This window comes from Octopus sinensis, linkage group LG9 (genome assembly GCF_006345805.1).
Source record: "Octopus sinensis linkage group LG9, ASM634580v1, whole genome shotgun sequence".
Classification (NCBI taxonomy): Eukaryota; Metazoa; Mollusca; class Cephalopoda; order Octopoda; family Octopodidae; genus Octopus; species Octopus sinensis.
In genome coordinates this window covers 4,823,916-4,848,410 of record NC_043005.1, presented here as the reverse complement: position 1 = coordinate 4,848,410, position 24,495 = coordinate 4,823,916, and the positions used below count along the sequence as shown (strand labels likewise).

The 24,495-nt window shown below is 37.5% G+C and overlaps 1 protein-coding gene and 1 long non-coding RNA gene across 4 annotated transcripts in view; one reads left to right on the top strand and one right to left on the bottom strand.

The window, feature by feature from the left end:
* Positions 1 to 1,241: 1,241 nt before the first annotated feature.
* The window catches only part of LOC115215705 (kinesin-like protein KIF2A), an 80,502-nt gene continuing 57,248 nt past the window's right edge, over positions 1,242 to 24,495 (top strand). For all 3 annotated transcript variants that reach the window (XM_029784992.2, XM_029784993.2, XM_029784991.2), the window contains exons 1-2: positions 1,242 to 1,898; positions 20,326 to 20,420. In XM_029784992.2, the coding sequence (XP_029640852.1) occupies positions 1,844 to 1,898; positions 20,326 to 20,420 (150 nt within the window). In that variant the 5' untranslated portion in view covers positions 1,242 to 1,843. The remainder of the gene's footprint in view (positions 1,899 to 20,325; positions 20,421 to 24,495) is intronic.
* On the bottom strand, positions 1,760 to 5,407 carry LOC118764761. Its single transcript, XR_005000559.1, has 3 exons — positions 5,277 to 5,407; positions 4,813 to 4,848; positions 1,760 to 2,351 (listed from the first exon to the last, which is right to left on the bottom strand). It is a non-coding gene; the product is annotated as an uncharacterized LOC118764761 (long non-coding RNA).

Genomic DNA, 24,495 nt, shown 5'->3' with positions numbered 1-24,495 from the left:
GCTCATGTGTGTGTGTAAGAGAGAGAGAGAGAGAGAGAAGAGAAATTTGGAGTGAAGCTCCAGCTTCAAATTAATAAAAGGTGTGTATATATAACGAGTTACTGAGTATATTTATGTTACATGCAAGCTGAATGGGATGGTTTGTGAACAGTAACTGTTCATCAGTTTGAAAAGTTACAAAAAACGAGGGAATATCAACGCAGTCGCTCGGTTTGCTAGAAATAGCAGCCACATTGTCTCCAACACCACCACCACCATCGTAGCGTCTTTACAAAGGGAAGACAGTTGGATATATATTTCTAGATACACTATAAATAAGAAATCTTTTAATGACAGTCCAATTAAAGCTGCTATAGAGCTAAATAACGCCAAAATGTATGATATTCTCGATCTTTCTCTCTCTCTCTCTCTCATTATATATATATATATATATATATATATATATATAATTCAAATTCTCTGGAAGTTCACATAGATCTTCGATGAAGATTCAAAATAATAGTAATAAATCAATAAGCTATCAGCAAATAAGTATTGCTGAAAGAAAAAAAATGACCATCCCGAAACACAATATTTTTTTCCTTTTTTACCTGTGCACACCAAATTATACGCGACCAGAGCAAGCAACCACAGCAAAATAAACAAATACATATATAACTAAATAAATTAGAAACCAAATTTGATGCTGAGGTAATCATTGACAAACTCCATATGAATGAGCAAGCAAGACGGACCTTATACATGGTTGTCTTAGATGTGAGAAATAGTTGCTAAATCACACCCTCAAAGTTCTTAATAAAAGGGAGAGAGAGAGAGATGTAATTGACATTTAAAATTATGAAATGGTCATGGCTGTTAGAACGTTTTTGAACTTCTTAATAAGGGGATAAACAGTACATGAATGAATAAACGAAGGGAGCCTATACATGGTTGCCCGAAATCTGAAAGAACTGCCAAATCACACCCTGACAGTTTTTTTGAAAAAAAAAAAAAAAGGACAGAACTGATAGTGTTGTCATAGATATAGAAAACTACGAGGAGATAGCCATGGCTGTTAGAACACCTTTGATCTGCTCAATCAGGGATGATTTGGAGCTAAACAATAGACGAATGACGGAGAAATCAAGCAGCAATTAGTTGAGCAGGTGCGTTATTAGCCACGTGATGCCATGTTTGGTGTAGTTACTAAGCTGCAGTGAAAGAGACGACGGCCGTCCAAGCGGAAGTTGCGCAAGCGCATGACAAGTTTGAAATTCGCTAACGGCCGCCACTGCCGTTCGTCGAAGAAGGGCTTTGGAATATCTTTGTTGATTTTATGGTCTGAGCCGAGACGAGCAGGCACGCAATAGGCGCTGGTTAACGATTTGCCCATGGTCAAGATTTGGTGGGCCAATTTTGTTGGCGCAACACCATATATGTTGCCTTTTCTTTCTTTTTTTTTTTTGTTAGTTAATTAATTACACTCAAAGCTTTGGGTTGACATTTATTATTTAGCTTCGCCTCTGTCTTTCCGTCTCCTCCACTCACTTCTCTAAGGAACGAGAAAGAAAGCCGCCTTCACTGTTCTTCTGTCGTTATTCTGACGCCTGCTGTACTTTAAAGGCTTCCATCAGAACAAATGTGATACCTTTTTTTTTTTCTGCGAACAACTCAATAATACTACACTTCTCAGACACAACCACACACAGACACACACACACTCATATATACAGAGAAACAAACATTTATATTTATACATACACCATTTAAAAAAAAAAACAACAACAACATTGTATTAAAACAAGAGCAATTGCGAAGGAAAAGGGTTATAAATTGAGAGAAAGAATCTCCTTACACTTCTACCATGGAATTCGGCCGCATCTCCGTCGGCCTGAACGTTGATATTCAACGAACTGATGGCAAGTATTTTCTCTTTCATTCAATTGCTTGAATCCATCTTAACTCTTGTTTCTCGACTCCCTTCATCTCTTTTCTGTTATTAAATCCATTGCATTTTGTTCCTTCTTGCCAGGAAAGGCCTCTAACATCCTAAATTTGATCGCATTACGGATGCTTTCTTTTCCCCATTTAGACTCTGTCCCGCAATTTATTCATTTTTTTCCTTTCTTTTTGGTTCTCTATGCCATAGCTGGCAATAAGGTTGCTAGGATACACTCACCAACATTAAACTCGATCGCTTTTCTTGTCTAAATTCATGTTCTCTCCCAACACGAGAACATAAAACTTTCTTCTCAACTTTGGAAAGCTTTCTCTGTTCACAGTTTCTTTCTCACCCCGTCTTCCCCCCTCTCTCTTTTTATCATTCTCCCCCCCCTTCATGTTGCATTCTTTGTTTTCTATAACTGGACAATCTAGAAAAAAATTAACACTAATTAGAATCGGATCAATTATTAAAAAATTAACAGCATTACACATACGTTTTCAGATAAAGTTTATTTTCTACTAAAGTATTCATTGTTAGAAATGGATTTTAACAATGTTGACAGATTTGTTATATATATATATATATATACATACATATAATATGTGTATAATATAGTATATTGTAAATGGAGTTAGTTTTAGTTTCATAACAGTTTATTCACGTTACGGAACGGTTTCGTGTTGTAGAACCTTCCAAATGTGAAAAGATAAATGAACACACTTTGCGTGTGCGTATATAATGAACTCTATTGTCTGTAGGTAACTTGATCTTGTTCGGGACCTTATGAAATCTCCCTAAATAACAGTCGACAGATATTGTTTCCCCACTAACTAGAATCGGGTTTCCGTTCCGTTCCTCCTGTTTCGGGAGGGGAGAAAGCGATAATAATATAATACACAGCTGCTTAATTAAGTTTTCCCCCCTATCAGTCGCACTGACTAGATATCACACATGTGTTTCTTTCTCGCAGACATATTTACCCGATCCTGTTGGCGGGGAGATTAATTTGAGAGAGGAGAATTTTATATCCGTTATCAGGTTGTTAAGTCTCGGATATTATCATGGTTTTCATCTTCCTTTACCATTCCAGTTAGGTTTAGGGTGTCTGGCATGGAGTGAGGATTTCAAGCCGGAAGTCTGTATCAACAGTGTCCCCCCGAAAACCAGCAACACCTGTAGACATTGAGGTAGACATAACCCCCGATTCATCCCGAGTTTCTATGGCATTTACCTGGGCGTGTGTTCTCCTCGTCCCTTCACTATTCACCAAGAATAAGTCATATCAGAAAGAGAATAAAAAATCTTGATTGATTTTTTAAAATCCACACAACGTATCTTATGTGTGTGTATAGGTTTGCGTGCGTGTATATGTATGTATTAATACACACACACATACATATGTAAGCATGTACATATATATATGCTTGTATATGTGATATATGCATGTATATATATATATATATATATATATATATATGTGTGTGTGTGTGTGTGTGAATGTACGTATATATCTCTCTCTATATATATATACATAATTCATTTTCTGATTGTATAGTTATTTGAATCAGTCATTCAAACGTTACGTTTCATGACTCCACCCATGCCATCCCCTCCTCGCTATCAAACGGAGCTGTTTCACACTTAACAATAACTACATTTCCACTCATGATGTCCACAGTAACCCCATTTCTAAATAAATATTCCAACATTACGTAATTAATTGTCTATAATTATTATCTTAACCAGAATTGAGTTATTTCTGTACACATTTCATTTTATTTCTCGAATTGTTTACCTTTCTGGAAGCTAAAAGAAAGAAGAAGAAAAAATACATTTTAAAAAACCCCGATTTACTGCAGATAAATGTATTTAATTTTTAATTAATTATATATTTTGATTTCAGAGGATTAATCTGAATCCGGGGATGCGTATTGAAACAATATTACTAATCCTTGCAATGTTAACAATTTACCATTGCGTATCTTGTTATTACTAATCTGTAACAGTTTTTACTGGTTGCTTGTCCGTTTCATGTTCTCTTTTCAAATTCACCAACGAATTGTCATTGGTGAATTATTAATGGTTTTTGATTTTGAGGGGAGAGAGAGCAGTCAGCCCCCATACTTATAGACACTAACCTATTACTCATTACTATTTTATTTTATCGACAAGAATATATGGCAAAGTTGACCTGGGCGGAATTTGGGACCCACCCAGGACGTAAAAAGCCGGAACAAATACCCTCATGGTATTCCGTAGCTGACGCTCTAACGGTTTTGTCAATTAAGCCGCCTTTTTTTGATGATAATGTCTCTAGTTTAGACACAAGGCTAGCAATTTTCAGAAGAGGGGCTCGTCGGTGCCATCGCCCCCAGTGCTTAGCTGGTATTTTTATTTTACCAACACTCAGAACTCGGAGTGTCAGAAGAATTGCCTCTATGATTTACTCCGATGATATAACGAATAATATTAATAATAATTTTCAAATTTTGATAGAGCAATTTTGAAGGAAGGGAGTCTAGTCGATGCCATATCGACTCCAGTATATATGACTGGTACTTTATTTTGTCGACTTCGAAAGGATGAAAGGCAAAGTCGATGTTAATGGTTTTTGAACTGACGACGTAAAGGGTTGGAACAAAATACCGCAAGGCATTTTTGCCTCGCTCCTTTGACGATTTTGCCAGTCTGTCTACCTCTTCATAATGTTTTTAAAATTCTAATTTTGGTACAAGACCACCTATTTTGAGGGGTGGGGTAAGTCGATTACATCACCCCCCCCCCAGTATTTGCACGGTCCTTTATTTTATTGACCCCAGAGAGCTGAACTGCAAAGTTGACCTCGGCGGGAGTTGAACATAGAATATTAAAAAGCCGGAACAAATTACCGCAAGGCATTTTCCCTCCTCGACGCTCTGGTGTTTCTGCGAATAAATAATAATAATAATAATAATAATAATAGAAGCGAAATAGCAGCCAAGTATTTAGAGAAAAGGTGTTTAGAGACTTAAAAGTTTGAATGTTATCTGTCAGTTGATTAAACTAATCTGTTTTTTCCTCTTTATATTTGCCCACCCGACTGCCACCCTTTCCTCGTTTTATGCCAGAATCAACGGCAATTTCCTTTTTCTTCTTCTCCTCCGCACCTAATAATAATTCATATTAGTCATTCCCCGACCAAACGTGGTTCTGGTATTGGTTAGGTTCTTCTGATTTTATAAAACCCATCCCAACAACTTCCAAAAAGTCAAAATGCTAAATGGCGTTTGCTAATTAATAATATTCCATCTATTCTATAATGATAATGCAGTTAGAAAGCTAAATAAAGTCGCTTGCTCTACTTTGTACTTACATTTGAAAATAACAAGATTGACCTTTTGTAACTGTTCTATCCTTTTAAACCTGTTTTTTTTCTTTCTTTCTTTTTCGTGTATGCTAAAAACGGTTTTACACTTTTGCGGTTGTAGCAGTTTCGGTTAACAAGTCTCGTTTAATGCCTGTAATTTTGTTTTCGATATGAAAAATAATAATAATAAACCTTCGAAAATGTCTTTTGTATGAGTCATAATAATAATAGTAATAATGGCTTCATATTTTGGCACGAGGCCAGCAATTGGGCAGGTGTAGTCGATTATATCGACCCCCCCCCCAGTACTTGACTAGTACTTTTCTATCGACCCTTCAAGGATGGCCTCGCTGTAATTTGAACGTAGAATGGAAGAAATGCTACTAGACATTTCTTTCGACGCTCTAAGGATTCTACCTACTCGCCTCATAATCATCATCATTATTATTATTATTAATAATAATGGTTTCGAATTTTGGCACAAGACCAGCAATTTAGGGGGAGGATTACATCGATCCCAGTGTCTAACTGGTACTAATTTTGTCGAACCTGAAAGGATAAGTCAACCTCTGAACTCAGAATGTAAACGCGAATGAAATGCTGCCGAGCATTTTGCCCTGCATGCTAACGATTCTGCCAGGTCACCACAATAACAACAACAACAATAATGATTTCTGGATTAGACACAAGCTCAACAAATTTCAATGGTATGGGAGGTTGTCAGTGCCACACTGGACTGCTCAGAACTGGATAGCATTTTGGTCTTCTGCTTTAAATTCTGACTATATGGGATGATATTGAGTACGCTGGGTGAGTAGCATCGAGAGGTGGCGCAAAAGTGTGCAGGATGGAATATGTGCATCTCTGCTTTTGTGTTACAGCAGCTGATAGTGCAGTAGTTAGAAAAGTGATGAAGGCATGGGTGTTGTGAAGATGGGTTGAAAGAGTATAGGCTAAACAATATGCTTTTAGGACCTCATCTTTGCCAGGGTGGATGGTGTCGTCTTGAGCACATTGAACCACCACCAGGCATCTCAGTGTTGTGTGTGTGTGTGTGCATGTTCCTTTGTGGTCATTGGTTTGTAAGCAATGACCTCTTATCAGTGTCATTGACTTGCAGTCCAACCACAAAAGGATAACCAGCCAGGCTTCCTGACATTTCTTAATATGTTGTATGGTCTTTGAAAATAAAAGGCTCCCTAAGTGCTGTGGTTTCCAACTCCCTGCATAAAACATGTCTGGGCTGTTGTCTCAATAAGCTGAGCGATTATTACCTTCCTTGGAAACCAGTTTGTGTTGGAGACAGGACGAGCATTCAGCTGTAGACAATCTCCGTCTCAACGAACTCTTTCTAACCCTTGCAAGCATGAAAAAGTAGGCATTAAAAGGATGATAATGATGGAAATCAGGGGGCTTTTTTTTGCCTCTTCTAAATTATGAATCAATAGCGCATCAATCTCACTGAGGCCAGGTTTGCTGTCTGTTTTCAAGAGTAGGTAAAATCAGTTCAATTCAAACACTTGGTACTTCCTTCAGTGTGTAGTTTTGAGCCTTTTTACTATGAACTTGTTCATCTTGAAGTCTTAACACACACACTTTCCCCTCCTCCTGATCATAGTTTGCTTACAATGTCATCACTCAAGCACGCTGGGTGAAACGCTCAGAGGTATTTTGTCTGTCTTTATGTTCTGAGTTCAAATCCCCACGACGTCGACTTTGCCTTTCATCCTTTTGGGGTTGATAAATTAAATACCAGTTGCGTACTGGGGTCGATCTAATCAACTGGCCCCTCCCCAAAAATTTTGGATCTTGTGCCTTAAGTAGAAAAGAATATTACATCTTTGTCATTGTTGACAAGCTTAAGTTACATCGTTTTTGATACCACTCTCCCAGAGAACATCCTTGGTTCTACAGTATAAAACTTCCTGTTTTTTCCTCGTTAATTTATGTTCTAAACACCTACTTATTAATGACAATTGTTTTACAAAATTCTTCATTATTTTCAAAATTATTGAAACAGGCAGAGTGCATTTCAACCAATATATAACAAGGATTAATCCTGTTGTTTAGTTCTTGAAACCTCAACAAATGTCTCATCTCTGAAACATTTTGTGCTAATAAACTGTGTGATGGAATCTTTCCTCTTCTCTGTTACTGGTCCCTCATATTACAGATCTGCTTTAAACAAATTTCGTTTGTCTTTTCATCTTTGAATAAATCTCAGTGTTGCACATATAAAACAGACAAGTTTTCTTGTCATCTGCTGTGTGTGGAATCCATCCATCCCTCCTTTTTCTCCAACTATTATTCCTGGGAGGGCCATAGGTAGGGAGTCCTCGGACCCCTCCTCCACAGGGTCCTATCAAAAGCAACTGTCATTACACTTTCCTGTTGGATTCCCAACCATGACCGACTGTAACTATGGATATATTTTTGTGTATAAATTACATATCAGTGTATACCCCTTCTATATACCCAGGTTTTCACCAACCACTGCATTACTCTTGGCCATTCTGCTTCTTTGGCAGTACCCTGCCACTTATATTATGAACCCCGTGCTTGCCACCATCTAGCTCTCTCTCTCCCTTTACCCTACCATCTCATATTCTGATTCCCATTCCTGTGAGTATGCTCTGGCACTACACCACCATCTCTCCTACACCCTAGCTGTTTCCCTCTCTCTCTCTCTAACCAGGTAACCATGCACCTCCTCTACAGCAAGACACCTGTTTCTGCTTTTCTGCCTCTCTGTCATACTCAGACCTTTCATTTTTCGTCATCTCACACAAGATCCCCTCCTCCAATGGAGGATCTTTGTCTTGCAAGTTACTTGGTGACCCTGCTCATGTTTGGTGCCACACAATAAGCATCCAGTCCGCACTGTAAAGTGGTTGATGTTTGGAAGGACCTTCAGTTGTAAAAACCATGCTAAAACTAACTTAGCCTGTGCTTGTTCCATGTAAAATGCACTCTGCCCATGCTGCCGGGTGGTTGGCTTTAGGAAGGGCATCCAGCTGTAAAAACCATGACAAAACAGACACAAAAGTCTAGTGCGGGCTCTAGCCTAGCCAGGTCCTGTCAAACTGTCCAACCCGTGCCAGCATGGAAGGTGGACGTTAAACAACAACAGTGATGATGATATATATATATATGCATTATACATACATGCATATATGCACGAACATTATACAGAAAAATATTGGCATTCACAGAAAGGGTATATATTTGAATCTTAAGCACTGTGCAAAACAACAACACATTACATGCATTTGTTGATCCAAACTGTTCCATTCTGTCTTTAGCGTTTCTGGGATCATATTATCCAGTGTCTTTCTATTTTTAAGACTGTTGGCTGTGATTTGAGGGAGATTAGTAGATTAGGCCACCACACCTATCTCCTTCTCTCATGTCTTCTGTTTGGTTGATGCAAGTCTTAAAATTGCTCTTCTATCTTCCCAAGATTTTTTTTTTTGCATTAATCATTGTTTTACTGACTCAGATATGGGTGTGTGGGTAAGTTTGCTTTCCAACCATGTGGTTTTGAATTCAGTTCCACTGTGTGAACCCTTCAACAAGTGTCGTCTTCTCTAACCCTGGGCTGACCAAAGTCTTGTGGGTAGATTTGGTTGATAGAAACTGAAAGAAGCACATCCTGTTTGTGTGTGCATTATGTCTCCCTCTCTTCACATTATGTGATGGATGTAAACGAGCATCACCATCATACAATCTTCCATGAAAGACCTGTCTGACCAGGAGGGAATATTACCTTGCTTGGAAATAGGTGAGGGATGGCCAGACGACCTTCCTCTCACCAACCCTTACTTGTTACCAAAACAGGTAATATTTCCCCCTCACCAGGCATGTCTCAAAAGATACCACTATGACAGTGGTGCTTGTTTACAGCTACCACTTGCTGTGATGAGGAGGAGGTACAAGCACACACACACACACAACAGGTTCCTTTCGTTTTCTGTCGACCAAATCCAGGGCTATGGTAGAAGACACTTGCCCAAGATGTTGCACAGTGGGACTGAACCCAAAACGTTGTGGTTGAGAAATAAACGTAACACCACATGAACAATTACTTTGGTCTGGGCGCAGGAATGATTAAGATGGTTGCATTGATGGTAGCTGTTTATTAAAAGAAATATTGGAGATGATTAGTTTGAACAGATTTGATATTCCATGCCAGTTATTGAAGGCTAATTAAAACAACAATGAAAATGTTTTCTGTGATTTACAGTGGAAAATTATTTGCTCCATCTTACTGTGAGAATGGCATTTTAGTAAAGGCATGTTTTGTACTTAAAGACCAGACTCACTCTTATGTAGGGATCATAATCTGGGATATAACATATGTTCGACTGGTGAAGTCTGAAGTAGCTTGAGCCCGATGGTTACTAAATAAGTCTGACAACTCTTTGCTTTCACCCACACTTTATTTACATAGATTGAAGCAATGGCAAAAAGGGGTCTTCAGTATACCTGAAATGCGAAGGAAAAGATGATGGATTATGAAATGAATAATGTAATGTAATAAATGATAATGGAGACCTATTGAGTCAGGTACGTTAACACCAACATCAAAATGAAAATCAAATGGAAATTGTAGTTAAGATACCCGTGCCGGTGACACATTAAAAGCACCATCCGAACGTGGCAGATGCCAGCGCCACCTGACTGGCGTCCGTGTCGGTGACACATTAAAAGCACCATCCGAACGTGGCAGATGCCAGCGCCACCTGACTGGCGTCCGTGTCAGTGACACATTAAAAGCACCATCCGAACGTGGCAGATGCCAGCGCCACCTGACTGGCGTCCGTGTCAGTGACACATTAAAAGCACCATCCGAACGTGGCAGATGCCAGCGCCACCTGACTGGCGTCCGTGTCGGTGACACGTAAAAGCAGCAACCGATTGTGGCCGTTTGCCAGCCTCCTCTGGCCCCTGTGCTGGTGGCACGTAAAAAGCACCCACTACACTCTCGGAGTGGTTGGTGTTAGGAAGGGCATTCAGCTGCAGAAACCCTGCCTGATCAGACTGGAGCCTGGTGCAGCCTTCTGGCTTCCCATGCTAGCATGGAAAGCAGACGTTAAACGATGATGATGACATGTGTGTATTTAGTTATTAATCGTCTTTTGACCTCCCTAGTGCTGGTGTTACGAGGGGAATCAAAGAAGAAAGAAAATCACTCAGTACTTTCTGTAAAGAGATTAGTGTTAGGGAGGACATACAGCTGTGGAGGTGATGTCAAAGCAGACATTGGGACATGATGCAGTGTTCTGACTTGTTAGATCCTGTGAAACCAGCTAATCCATGGAAGACAGACATCAAAAACTTCATCCTGATGATGTGGGGAAGAGGCAAGCCCATCCATAAGTTTTCTTTTTCTTTCTCACAGTCTGGGAAATAGACTAGGAATATATAACACCCAAATTATAGTGACGGTACAAAATGGTTTGTTTTTACGAGTTAGCTATGGTGTGTGTATAAGTTATACCACTTCACAGCTGAATATTGTTTGCTTGCGAGGTTCATTGTACCAGTTTGAATAGTTATGTTTAATATATTATTAGTACAGTTAGGAGTTTAAACATTATGGTTTATTGAATAATTTGTCAGCAAGCCAACTCCTGTGAGCCATTAATTAAACCAGAAAATAAGAATAATGATAAAATAAAAAATAATTTTCCAGTCAGAAACTGTGTTGTTCTGCCTTAGATTAAGCAGCAACCCTCTTACGGTGTTTTTTTCTTCTTTTTCTCTTTTTTGTTTTCCAACTTGTTTCCTGTCAAACTGCTTGAAGAGGAGTTGGAATAGTATTTTATGTTTTTTTTTTTATATTTTTATTTTTATAATTTAAAAAAAAATTCAGTTCCTGATAGATTGTATATAACCCTCATGAATCAATAAATACTCTGTAGAGATTTTATCAACATTGCTTCTGTTTACTGTTTAGATTTTCTACATGAAAAGAACTTGGAGGAAATACTCATTGAAAAATGAGAAATATATATATATAAAAAAAAAAGAAAAAAAAGATAAAAGTTGCAAATATTTCCGCTTGAAGTTCTTGAAGTCGACTTGTACAGACCTGTACAATTAAAGCTAGATAGGTTTTTGTATGCTTATTACGGCAAGAGTCCTAATATGCGTTGAGTAAGGCGTTCCTCTTGAGCCTATATATCAACTTGATTGCAATCTGGGGGGGGGGGGTAATGTTATTAGTGCAATTCTGTAACAGTTGCAGGAATGGCTGAGTGGTAAGAAGCTTGCTTTCCAATCACATGGTTCCAGGTTCAGTCTGACTGAGTGGCACCTTGGGTAGGTGCCTTCTTCTATAGCAGCCTTGTTAGTGGATTTGGTAGACGGAAACTGAATGAAGCCCGTTATATTTATACATTTGTGTTTTAGCATCTGTATTTGTCCTCCACCACCACTTGACAACTGCTGTTGGTGTGTTTATGTCCCTATAACTTAGCTGTTTGACAAATGAGACCAATAGAATATGTACCAGGCTTTAAAAAAAAAGAAGTAGTACTGGGGTTGATTTGTTTGACTAAAGTTCTTTGAAGGAATGTCCCAGCATGGCCACAGTCTAATGACTGAAACGAATTAAAAGAACATTTCCCCCATCTGAACTAAAAACTTTGTTCAAAATTTCCAACCGTGCGTTAATGTTTCCATTCTGCTGTTATTCCATATTTAGGCCAATTTGTTCCTAATCAGTGATTCATAATCACTGATTCGTTATCTGCCAACTGTCAATGCCTGGCTTACATAGAAACAATACATTTTTCCTTTTGTAAGATACACACATTTGCAATCATTATTTTGATATCTGTCTGCTATTATTGAGGTGAATGCTGCTTGCTACAGTCTAACCTTGATAAGGAATATTGTTCAGTGTTTAACCCTCTAACATTCAGATCACTTGGTCAAATATAATGCTCGTTTATTTATGTCGTTTTGAATTAATCCTGCATTAATTCATAGCTGTGAGATTTTGATGATTTGATTGCTTACTTTTAGAAAGACATTGTAGGGTAGGTGTGAGAGGCCAGATCTGACCCCTTGGAACATAAAACAGGTACAATATTTTGGCTGGATGTGGCTGGTTTAAATGCTAATGGGTTCGTAAGCAGATACAGGCATAGCTGTGTGGTTAAAAAGCTTGCTTCCCAATCATGTGGTCTTGGGTTCAGTCTCAGCATTATAGTCCTGGGGCTGACAAAAGCCTTGTCAGTGGATGTGCTAGACAGAAACTGAAAGAAGCCCATAATATATGAATGTGTGTGTTTGTGTGTACCCTTGTCTTGGCATTGTGAGGATTGTAAATGAACAAACATCACCATTATACAAACAATATTGTTAGTTTCCAATTTTCCATGCAAAAACGTCTGTCTGTGGAAAATCTTACTTTCTTGGAAACAGGTAAGGGTTGGTAACAGGAAGTGCATCTGGCTCACGTAAACAAGGAAAAATGGATATTAAATTGATGGTGATGATTATTTCTTAACTATCATCATCATTTTATGTCTGCTTTTCATGCTGGCATGGGTTGGATGAGTCCTCACAGACCTAGCCATCTGTTATTGGGAGCCACGGCTACTGTAGACTGGTGCTTGTACATGTCAGTCTATGAGAGCGGTGACTTCTTATAACTGACTTGCATTCTGATGATTTGTCCAATGACCCATCCAACCCATACTAGCATGGAAAGCAAACATAAAAATCACATCACCAGGCGATTATATACTTAGTGTTTCGTATTTCTTGACATACTGTGTACTCTTTGTAAACAAAAGCCTCGTTTAAACATCGAACAAATGACACTGCTTGTATGACAGTGATGCTTGTTTACGATTAATGAGCCATGCACCATTCCATACACACATGTATGTAATGGGTTTCTTTCAGTTTCTTCTTACCAAATCCACTCACAAAGCTTTGGTCAGCCCAGGGCTATAGCAGTAGACCCTTGCTCATGGTGCTGCACAGTAGGACTGAACCTGAATCCACATGATTATGAAATGAATTTCCTAACCACACTACCACACTTGTCCCTACTGTGTCTGTGACAATTTATAAATTGATGTGGAGTAATGAAAATTATTTGGTAGCTTTATGTTTGGTGGTTTTTATAGAATTTTACATTCAAATCTAAATAGCTTTTATACAGATGTTTGGTATTAAACAGTTTATCTTCTGTGTCACACCTCAAGTCATTTTCTTCAGAACCATTCCTTAGTAAATGTTAAAACAATGGTGATGAAATGTCACTTTCATCATCATCATCATCATTTTGATATTTGTGTTGAGCTAAAAGTTTTACGATATTTTGGTAACGTGTTTGCTTTATTCATGGAGTTAAAGCAAAAGCAGCCCAGCATTCAGATTCCATCATCATTCCACCAGATGCAGAGCATCACCTTGTATTTGAAACACCCAAGTTTGGCGACAGGTTTCAGAAACTGACTCTTGCTTAACCACTGCTTATTCAGGTTAGGACTGTGGCAAAACATCTCCCTTCGATGATTATTTATTCCAATCCGCTTCCTGCACTCGTGACGCTTCATCAATGAAGAGGAAGTGGAAGCTTCATTGAAGGAGTTCTTCACCTCAGAGGATAAGAACTGGCATCAGCATTGGATCAAAGAACTGGCAGAAAGGTGGCTTCAGACTCTGCAACGCAATGGCTTCTATACTTTGAATGCCAGACTAATTTTGTGGTAACTTGATGCATAAAGCAAATAAGTTACCAAAATCTTTCTCAACATAATACTTTTAACATTTTTGCTTGCATTGGTTAAATGAGAATATGTGGGGCAGAGTTCTCTGCTGTCAGATGCCTTTCTTGTCATCAACCCCTACTTGTTTACAAGGGAGGTGATAAACATCTGGTTTATGGAACCGGAAACGACTTGGGACAGGTTTTGTATTGAGTACTGGAAGCAACCCCCTCCATCAGGAAGCAAGGGAAATGCAAAGACACACACACACACACACACGCATGATGAGCTTCTTTCAGTTTTCATTTACCAAATGGACTAACAAGGCTCTTGGTGGCCTCGTGTTAAGAAGATACTTGCTCAAGTTGCCACGTAGTGGGGCTGAACCCAAAACCACATGGTTTGGAAGTAAACTTCTCATCCACGCAACTACAAAACTTCAGGATGGACATTAACTGGCCCCTGTCTAGGAAATCCTAAATAGCATTTCCTCTTTTCTTCACACAAACTCATAAAAACAATGAGGAAATAAAAACTGAATGCTTCATTTACATATTTCTCAATATTTGGTCCTTGAGATGGTGAGTTGGCACAATTGTTAGGGCACCAGGCAAAATGCTTTAGTGGCATTTCATTCATCATTGTGGTCTGAGTTCAAATTCTGCAAAGGCTGATTTTGCCATTCATCTTTTCAAGGTCAATAAAATGTTTCAGTTGAGTTCTGGGGTCAGTGTAATCAACTAGCCTCCTCCTCCTCCTCCCCAAATTGCTGGCCTTGTGCCAAAATTTGAACCCAAATTTTTTGTCCTGAATTTTTGTGTATTTTTGGGAGAGTCATTCATGCCAATAGTAAACACATGCACTGGTTTGATTTTACTTCTTTTATTATTAGTCAATTAGTTAACTATTTAATGAATTAGCTAATCAAGTGTTTGACTAATTATTCAGTCAGTCAGCTAGATTTGTCTGAATGACTTTGTTGCTATTGTGACCTCCTCAATGACACCCCCTCTCTTCCCCACATCCCTGTTTCTTTGTCCTTAATTCCTTAATTTTCAACATAAGAATTTCACTTTTCTCCATTATTAAGTCCATTTGGCAGTTTTTCACAAATATAACCAGTTTCCATGAAAGTAATTAGTAATTTTCTGAACTAAAAATCTTATTATTTTTCACTTCCTTTTATTAATTATACGGTGCCAATTCTAAACCTGAAATAATGGTCACCTGACTTGATAATTTCTGTTGTGTTTTTTTTTCTTGTAAATTCATAATTTCCATTCTGTATTAAAAAAGAAAGAAATAAAAACAAAACTGGACAGCAAATATGTGACCCTATGTTGTGTGACCAAATATATAGATTTACATCTTTTTTTTTGTTTTATATTCACATAAGATTTAAAAAGACAGAAGGAAAAAAAAAGACAAATAGATTGTGACTCATCCATGTGAGAACTTCTGTCAGAGCTTTGTGATAGATTATATTATTAGCAAAGAATGTCCTGTATTCTAATATCTCTCTTTTTTATTTTATAATTCCACTCATAATTAGCAGCAATCATTTCTAAAAGCATTCTTCAGATTCATATCTTGTTATTAAAAAGAATTTATTAGTAATTTATCATTGTTCAATGAAGTTTATATACACACACACACACACACACACACACACATATATATATATATATATATATATATATATATATATATATATATATATATATATACACATATATATATATATATATATATACACATATATATATATATATAATATATATATATATATATACATGCAATATGAATGAGAAATTATATATTCTTGAATTCAAAGTTCAATTTTCTTTTTACTACTGTTTTTATATATTTAAAAAAAAACATCATCATCATGATTTTAATGTTCACCTTCCCATGTTTGCGTGGGTCAGATAGAATTCATTGAGGCAGGTTTTCTATGGCTGGGATACCCTTCCTGTTGCCAACCCTCACTTGTTTCCAAGTAAGGTAATATTTCCCCACTTTTAAGCATCTTTCATTGGGAGTGAATAACCCTGTATGACAATGGCACTCATTTATAATATCACACATACACACACTCACACCAATATATGATAGGCTTCTTTCAGTTTCCATATATCAAATCTGCTCACAAAGCTTTGGTTAGCTTGTGCTTATAGAAGACACTTTCCCAAGTGACCATGCATTGGGATTGATCCTGAAACCATGTGGTTGGGAAGCCAACTTCTTAACTGGACACCCATTCTTGTGCCTGGAGCTCTGTCTTTATATTTTCTTTAGCATCTCTTGTCTCTGTTATGTACAGTTTTTATTCTTATATTCACGTAACTCTTTTATTTTGATATCCTTTTCATACCAACCCATCTAAGCTTGCCCCTGGTTCCGCACCATCATCATCATCATTTAACATTTGTTGTCCATGCTGATATGGGTTGGATGGTTTGACCAGAGCTGGGGAGCTGCACAAGACTCCAGTCTGATTTGGCATGGGTGTCTATGGCTGGATGCCCTTCCTAACACCAACCACTGTACAGGATAAAGGCTTCCTGTTTCAAAGCGATTTCAATTGGAATCTCTCAACATTTCATGTTAATTTATATTCCAAGCACCAACTAAAAAATGCAGGATTAATTCAAAACAATGAGAGTAAATAAGCATTACATTTGAAAGAGAAATCTGAATGCAAAGGGTTAACCATCTCCTGAGCCTTCACTGTTATACATAGTTTTCTTACTTAATCGGAGGCATGGCTGTGTGGTTTTAGGTTCAGCCCCACTGCATGGCACCTTGGGCATGTGCCTCCTGTACAGTCTCTGGCCAATCAAATCCTTTTGTAGCTGGAAACTGAAAGAAGCCTTATATTTATCCCCACTTAATAGTGGATGCTGTGTTAGAACACAGAATGCTGGATCATTTACCATGAGACGACCTCTCTTATGGACTTGTGGTGCATAAAAGAACTCCTGTTTCTGTCACTGGTGGGAGATCTGCTGCTGAAACCAGGCCACCTGATCTCGGCCTTCCTTGGCATCTGTGGCTAGGCAGCACTTTTGAAGTTGCTATAAATATTACCTTTTGCTATTAATACTTCTTCTGTTGCCATTATTCTTTGCGACACCAGTGCCTTTTTATGCATCACAAGTCCATATAAGAGGTTCTCTCATAGTAAACAACACAGTATTTTGTGTTCTAACACAGCATCCACTTTGAAGGGGGATTTTACCTTTTGGTATTAATGCCACTTCTGTTGCCATTATTTTTCTACTTGTATATATATATTCATGAGGCCTGGTCTAAAAGTATTGGGACTGTTGCTATCGGTAGAAGAGCTATAGTATTTAGAGTGGAGCCACTTGACACAAATTGACATTAAACTCTGCCATGCATGGACTTATCATGTTCTGCCTCACTTCCGTTGTTTACAGCAGTGCTTGGAAGGAAGGTGTGTAGTGTGTGGTCGCCTCAAAAGCAAGATCGGGTTTCAGCTGTGCAGGATCTCCTTGATCAAGTTAAGAAAGATGACCTTTTTGAAAATGGTCATAACAGGTGACAGACAGTGGATTTATGGTTATGACCCAGGAACCAAGGCTCTTGTCACCACAGTGGGAAACCCAAACAAGATTTCAAAATTATTTACATTATTTACAATTGACAGATATTTGTCCTCATCTTGTTTGTTGTTAACACAACGTTTCGGCTGATATACCCTCCAGCCTTCATCAGGTGTCTTAGGGAAGTTTTGAACCTGGGTTCTCATTCCTAGGGTATTTTTCGATGTTGTTATTATGGCGTAGTGGTTAAGAGCGCTGGCTACTAACCCCAAGATTCCGAGTTCGATTCCAGACAGTGACCTGAATGATGATGATAATAATAATAATAACAACAACAGCGAAAAATACCTTAGGAATGAGAACCCAGGTTCGAAATTTCCCCAAAATACCTGATGAAAGGTATATCAACCAAAACGTGTTAATAACAAACAAGATAAGGACATATATCCGTCAATTATAAATAATGTAAATAAATTCCTCATCTCTTAAAAATAGAACTGTAAGATTTCAAGATGTTGAGGAAATCCAAGAGAATGCCAAGTGACAGCTGCTAGCTATCCTTCAAAAAAGGAGTCCCAGGAATGATTCCATGAATGGAAACAATGATTCAGAAGGGGTCTCCTTCGAAGGAGATTAAATGCCAAATTGATATGTTGCAAGTGGTTTTTTATAGCTTCAGTCCTGATACTTTTAGATCCGGTTCGTGTTGGCACCTACAGTCCCAAGCAGATTAAGATTAAAAGGATTAATAATGACAATTACTTAATATGTTGTTCACTAATTGAAACAAATATAATGTATTTCAACAGACATATGGTCATAGGTGCAGGAGTGGTTCTGGGTTCAGTCCCACTGTGTGGCACCTTGGGCAAGTGTCTCCTACTATAGCCTCGGGCTGACCAAAGCTTTGTGAGTGGATTTGGTAGATGGAAACTGAAAGAAGCCCATCGTATATATATATATATATATATATACATATATGTGTGTGTGTATGTTTCTGTGTCTGTGCCCTCCAACATCACTTGACAACTGATGCTGGTGTGTTTATGTCCCCGTAACTTAACAGCTCGGCAAAAGAGACCGATAGAATAAGTACTAGGCTTACAAAGAATAAGTCCTGGGGTCGATTTGCTTGACTAAAGGTGGTGCTCCAGCATGGCCACAGTCAAATGATTGAAACAAGTAAGAGTAAAGAGTAAGATAAAAGGATTGAATATGTGAACACTGACTTTACTGTTATTTTTCACACGGGTTTGCATCTCTGAGTAAATTAATCCAATTACTCAGAGTAACTTTTAGTAACTCACTGGTTAACTCCAGTTTTTGCAAGTTATAAATTTTTCATTAAATTTAACCCATTTGTCTCCATATTTCTACGGAAATACACTGCTTTGTTTTAATTAATCTTGAAGATAATAAAGTAGCTTAGTAAAATAACTTGGTCATGATTAAACTGGTATTTGGAAAATAAACTAACAAGTTGTGATGGAAGGTTTTTTAAAAAATCGTTTCAATCCTTTTGATGTTATATTTCTGTTAAAAATACAAGCTCCTCTCTTTCAATTACTTTCAACAAAGAATTTAGTAAAATAATTTTGTCATTATTAAGCTGGTGTTTGGAACAAATTAACATGGAATTTTGATGGAAGGTTTTTATTTGGATCATTTGAAAATGGTATGTGTATATTATGGTTGAGGAATTTTTTAGCAAATTGTGAAAAGAATTAAAACTACATTGCTTTCACTTGGTGTTTTTTTTATTCCTGTAATAATTATAATGGTAATGTGCTAAGTCAAGGATTATTCTAGCTCTGTCGTGTTTTTTTCTCTTTGTCTTTTTTTATTACTGAGTTTGGAGGCAGAGGTAGAGCCCCTGACCCTTGTACACCTCCCAAGATTGGAGACATTAGGTTGGGGCTGTTAATGTCTAAACAATTGCAAGTCAATACCTGCAGGGATGGCATGAGTAGGGTGGAGATTGCAGAGTGATGTAGTTTTGGGAGAGGAAGGATCAGGTGTAGGGGTTTGTGTAGGGAAAGGGAGGAAGGTGGGCTTGGATGCACCAGGTGTTGATGGGGGGAGAGATGAGTGGGACAGGGAGGGTGGTGTTGGTGGTGTGAGGCCAGCCAGAACTTGTAGTGGTAGAAAAGATAGAGAGAGCAGATACAGCAAACCCGTGCAACAGAGGATGGAGTGTGGTTTTTAATACTTGATTTTTTTGCTTCTGATGTTGTTTCTTTGTAAACCTATCTGTCCTAAATTTAAAAGAAAAGAATAAAGAAACTGGCGGGGTGGGGTGTAATTTACTTTTAAATTACTTTGCAACAAATTAATCCAGGAATCTACAGGAATGATTTAAAAAGAGTTTCTATAAATTTGTTTTAATAAATAGACATCTAAAATTGGTTTCATTTAACATTTTCTCTCTATCGTTTTTATATTTCAACCTGTCCATTTGTTTAAGCCAAAATCCTACTCAGAAGTTGCAAGAACATTCCTAATAACGGTTCTATCTTTATTTTAAATTTCTACCTAACAAAGTTTCAAAGTTTCTTGCTATAAAATCTAGACTTCCATCACTTGTATTTTGATATGTAAATGGTTACCACACCTATTGGTATTTTGAAGAAATCTCCTTCGAGTGAAGGCTTTAGATTTGGTGTGGTGCCAAATGCAGCAAAGTCACTACACCTCACTTCTTCTAATGTGGAGGAACAGACATTAATATGTTGATTCATTTGTTTTTAACTCTAGGTCGTGTCCATTCGGCTGTTATAAGTTGTATCCACAAAGAATCTCGGAGTGTTACTGTAGAATGGTTTGAAAAAGGAGAAACAAAAGGCAAAGAGGTAAGGAAAACATTGCTTTTTTGTAGAATTCTCTCTTCTTGAATGTTGTTTTCTGTGATGTACCTTGATTAAAATAACTTAAGCAGTTAATCTGTTCCAGGATTCTTAATCCTACACTCAATAATTTCAATTTGATGGGATGCTATTGCTTTTTAAAAAATTCAGAAGCATTTTATTTTACAATAGCTTAAAAGTCTGTTTGAGACGGTTCAACTCCTAACAAAGTCTAAAGCCTTTCCTCTACAATTCCGTCCACTTATTTTGGATGAAGCCCCTCTGGCATTTATCTATACCAGCAGTTCTCAGCCACAGCTCCCAGGGGTGCATGCAGCCCTCAAGTACCCTTCTAGTGCCCTCCCCCCCCAATGGTCTTCCTTTTATAAATGTAATAAATTTTCTTTTAACCCTTTCATTACTGTATTTCTGTTGAGATGCTCTGTCAGGTTTCTTTTAATTACTTTAAATATAACAAAGAATTTAGTAAAATAACTTAGTTATCATTCAGCTAGTGTTAGGAACATAAATTGTGACTAAGGTTTGGTGGAAGATTTTAATTCAGAACTTATGAAAACAAGACATTTGTACTGAAGAGCCAGAGCCGGTTTCAGCCGGGTTGGTAACGAAAGGGTTAATTGACTTATTTGTTCCATTTTTTTTGGTGCAGCACTTTAAAAAAAAAATCCAGCTTTTGGATCTGGCTCAGATATTAAAAGGGTTGAGAGCCCCTGATCTGTACACTAGTTTCCAGATAACATCCCTTTCTTTCTAGACACATTAGACAGAAGGGATGTCAGCTTAAAAAAAAATAGTTCACATTAATTAAAACTCATATAATTAAGCCTTGAGAATGTTACCTGTCATATGATTGGTAACTTTGGAAGGATAGATACATTTGCCACCCTGGGTAATATCAGAAAATATGACATAGGTATTTATAATTTAACTTTCATCAAATTTCTTGGCACTTATATAAAATGATGAAATGAATACTAATTTGAAAAAAAAAATTATTACCTGAAAATAAAATTAAAACAAATTTCTAATTTGTATATTTGCAATAAATGTACATGAATATTTTCCTAAATTCTAACAACATAATTGCAATCTACACCTTGGAAAACTCATCTGTGCAAAATTTCATAAAAACTGTATTTTTCAGAAAGTTATGAACATCTTAACTATCTTTGTATCTCTTTAACCCCTCCTCTCTATACATGATGTAACTGGTGAAATCAACCAACCAATACTTATATTGGTCATTATTAAATATATGAGGTTTTCTCTCTCTTTCTCTCTCTTTTACTTTATTGCCTCCCACCAAGCACTCATCCTGCACCTTCTGTGTTAATTTTCTTCATCTCGCTTTTACTGTCTCCATCTTTCTTTATGCAACGTAAAGTGTGACTGGGAAAAATCAACCAACCAATATTTTTAGCAGTTCTTATACAGAGATGTTCTCCATCTGCCACATTCCCCTTGTTATATCATTGGCATCAAATCCTTTGACTTTTTCTTTCCTTATAAGCTTCAGGTAAATCCACCTGACACAAAGAAACCTTACCTTCCTTCACTCATTCTCCTCACAACTGCATCAATTTCTGATTCCATCCTTGTTCATGTATTCCTCATCACTTATCAGCATCCATTAGGTCATCCAATTAAACTGCTGATGTCATTCAATTATTCCACTCACTGTAGTCTGGAAGAACCTAAGAAGTCTGTACACTCCATTCTTACCAGGAATAGACAAACAAAAGAAATCCTTGACTCAGTTAAGGATTCTATTATCACTTTTTTTCTGATAATATATTCCAATGTCATCATCATCATCGTTTAACATCCACTTTCCATGCTAGCATGGGTTGGACGATTTTGACTGAGGGCTGGCGAACCAGATGGCTGCGCCAGGCTCCAATCTTGATCAGGCAGAGTTTCTACAGCTGGATGCCCTTCCTAACGCCAACCACTCCGAGAGTGTAGTGGGTGCTTTTTACGTGCCAGAAATTATAATATATTCCAATGTGGAATTTATAATATATTTCAATGTGGAAATTATAATATATTCTTATGTGGAAATTATGACATATTCCAATGTGGAAATTATAATATATTCCATTGTGGAAATTATAATATATTCTAATGTGGAAATTATGACATATCACTTGGATGTAATATCAAGTTCTTTTTGTCTGTTGGTTCTAACCAGAGAATGGAACATATTTGACATATTGAGCTCAGGAAACCTAATAGTATCATCTCTTTGGTTGACCTTGAAATCTGAGATGCTAGGAATTTGTATTAATCAGCTGTTTGGAGTGGTGTGAGAATGCTCTGACATTATTCTGTTGAATCTGTTGTGATCATATTTCTGTTGAAATAAACTTCCTTTGTTTCAAGTTTGAAAATAATGAATTTAAAAAATAGCTTTTTTCATTTATTAAAACTAGTGTTTGGAATATAAATTAACATGGAATTTTGATGGCTAGTTTTAATTTAGATCCTATTAATACAGGAAGTTTGTATCATAGAACTAGGGTGTGGTCTCAGGTTGGTATCAAAAGGGTTAAATCACACCCTATCATCATTAGATCATGTAGTCTGGAATTTGCAATGGTTAAATAAAGTATGACATGGCTGGGATGTCTTTGAAAACATGGGTCTGCTTAACTCTTTTGTGACCTTATTTCAGTTGGAATACACAGATTTTGTTTCTGTTAGTTTTGAAAATCCCTGAGATGGTGGCACGTAAAAGCACCATCTGAATGTGGCCGATGCCAGCGCCGCCTAGACTGGCTTCCGTGCCGGTGGCACATAAAAAGCACTATCCGAATCGTGACCGATGCCAGCGCCGCCTTGACTGGCTTCAGTGCCGGTGGCACGTAAAATGCACCAATCCGATCGTGGCCGTTGCCAGCCTCGCCTGGCACCTGTGCCGGTGGCACGTAAAAAGCACCCACTACACTCATGGAGTGGTTGGCGTTAGGAAGGGCATCCAGCTGTAGAAACACTGCCAGATAAGACTGGAGCCTGGTGCAGCCTTCTGGCTTCCCAGATCCCCGGTCAAACTGTCCAACCCATGCCAGCATGGAAAGCGGACGTTAAACGATGATGATGATTGAGGATCTTATTAATCTGGCATTTGGGACAGGATTTAACATGGAGTTCTGACAGACGGGTTTAATTTAGATCATAGAACCAGAGGTGGCCTCAGGTGGATTGGCATCAAAAGGATGCAACCTTTCGTTGCCATATTTCTCATAATATATACTATACTGCCTTTTGTTTCAGTTTGTTTTAAAAATAATGAATTTATTAAAAGAATTTTGTCATTATTAATCTGGTGTTTGGGACATAAAATTTTAAAGGAAGATATTTAGATGACTTTAAATCAGGAAGTTTATATCATAAAACCAGGGATGGTCACACATGGATTGGCATTAAAAGGGATAAACCACTAATTTCTAGTCGCTATTAAAAACAAGGATTGTGTTCTCTCAGCCTATATAAACTCGTTTCTGCTGGATGTAGTAAATTCGCCTCTCCTCGTGGTGACACGTAAATCCAAACAATTAGTTTGTTACACTGAAAATAGATATTGTGAAGCTGCTTTAATGACTTCCTTTTCTACTAAGCATCTCACTCTGATGTGAATTAGTATATCTGCAATAATTGTCAGTCTCAGTCTGCACACTTGTATATATGCTGCTGGTTTTCATGTAATGTCACTTGGAGAAGTAACATCACTAAATAAAATGCTAGTTTGTGAAATAATGGTTGATATTTTAAAATAACCTGATATTTGTCTGATTCTGGCAAATGAATTTATCTTTAAACTTGAAACTTGATGGGGAGGTTTTTATGCATTGTTACAGTTTTCTTTTTGTTCTTAAATCTGTCCAGCCATAGAGCATAGCTGCTGGTGGCAGCCATGTTGTAATGAATTTTATATTTTACTGCTCAGTCAACGTTGTATTAGATTTGAAGTGTCAATGGCTGATTGTTGTGTGCATAAAAATATAAATTGGATCATTTGTCGTTTTGATGAAATTTTACTTTCTCCTTGGGTTTTAAAAGG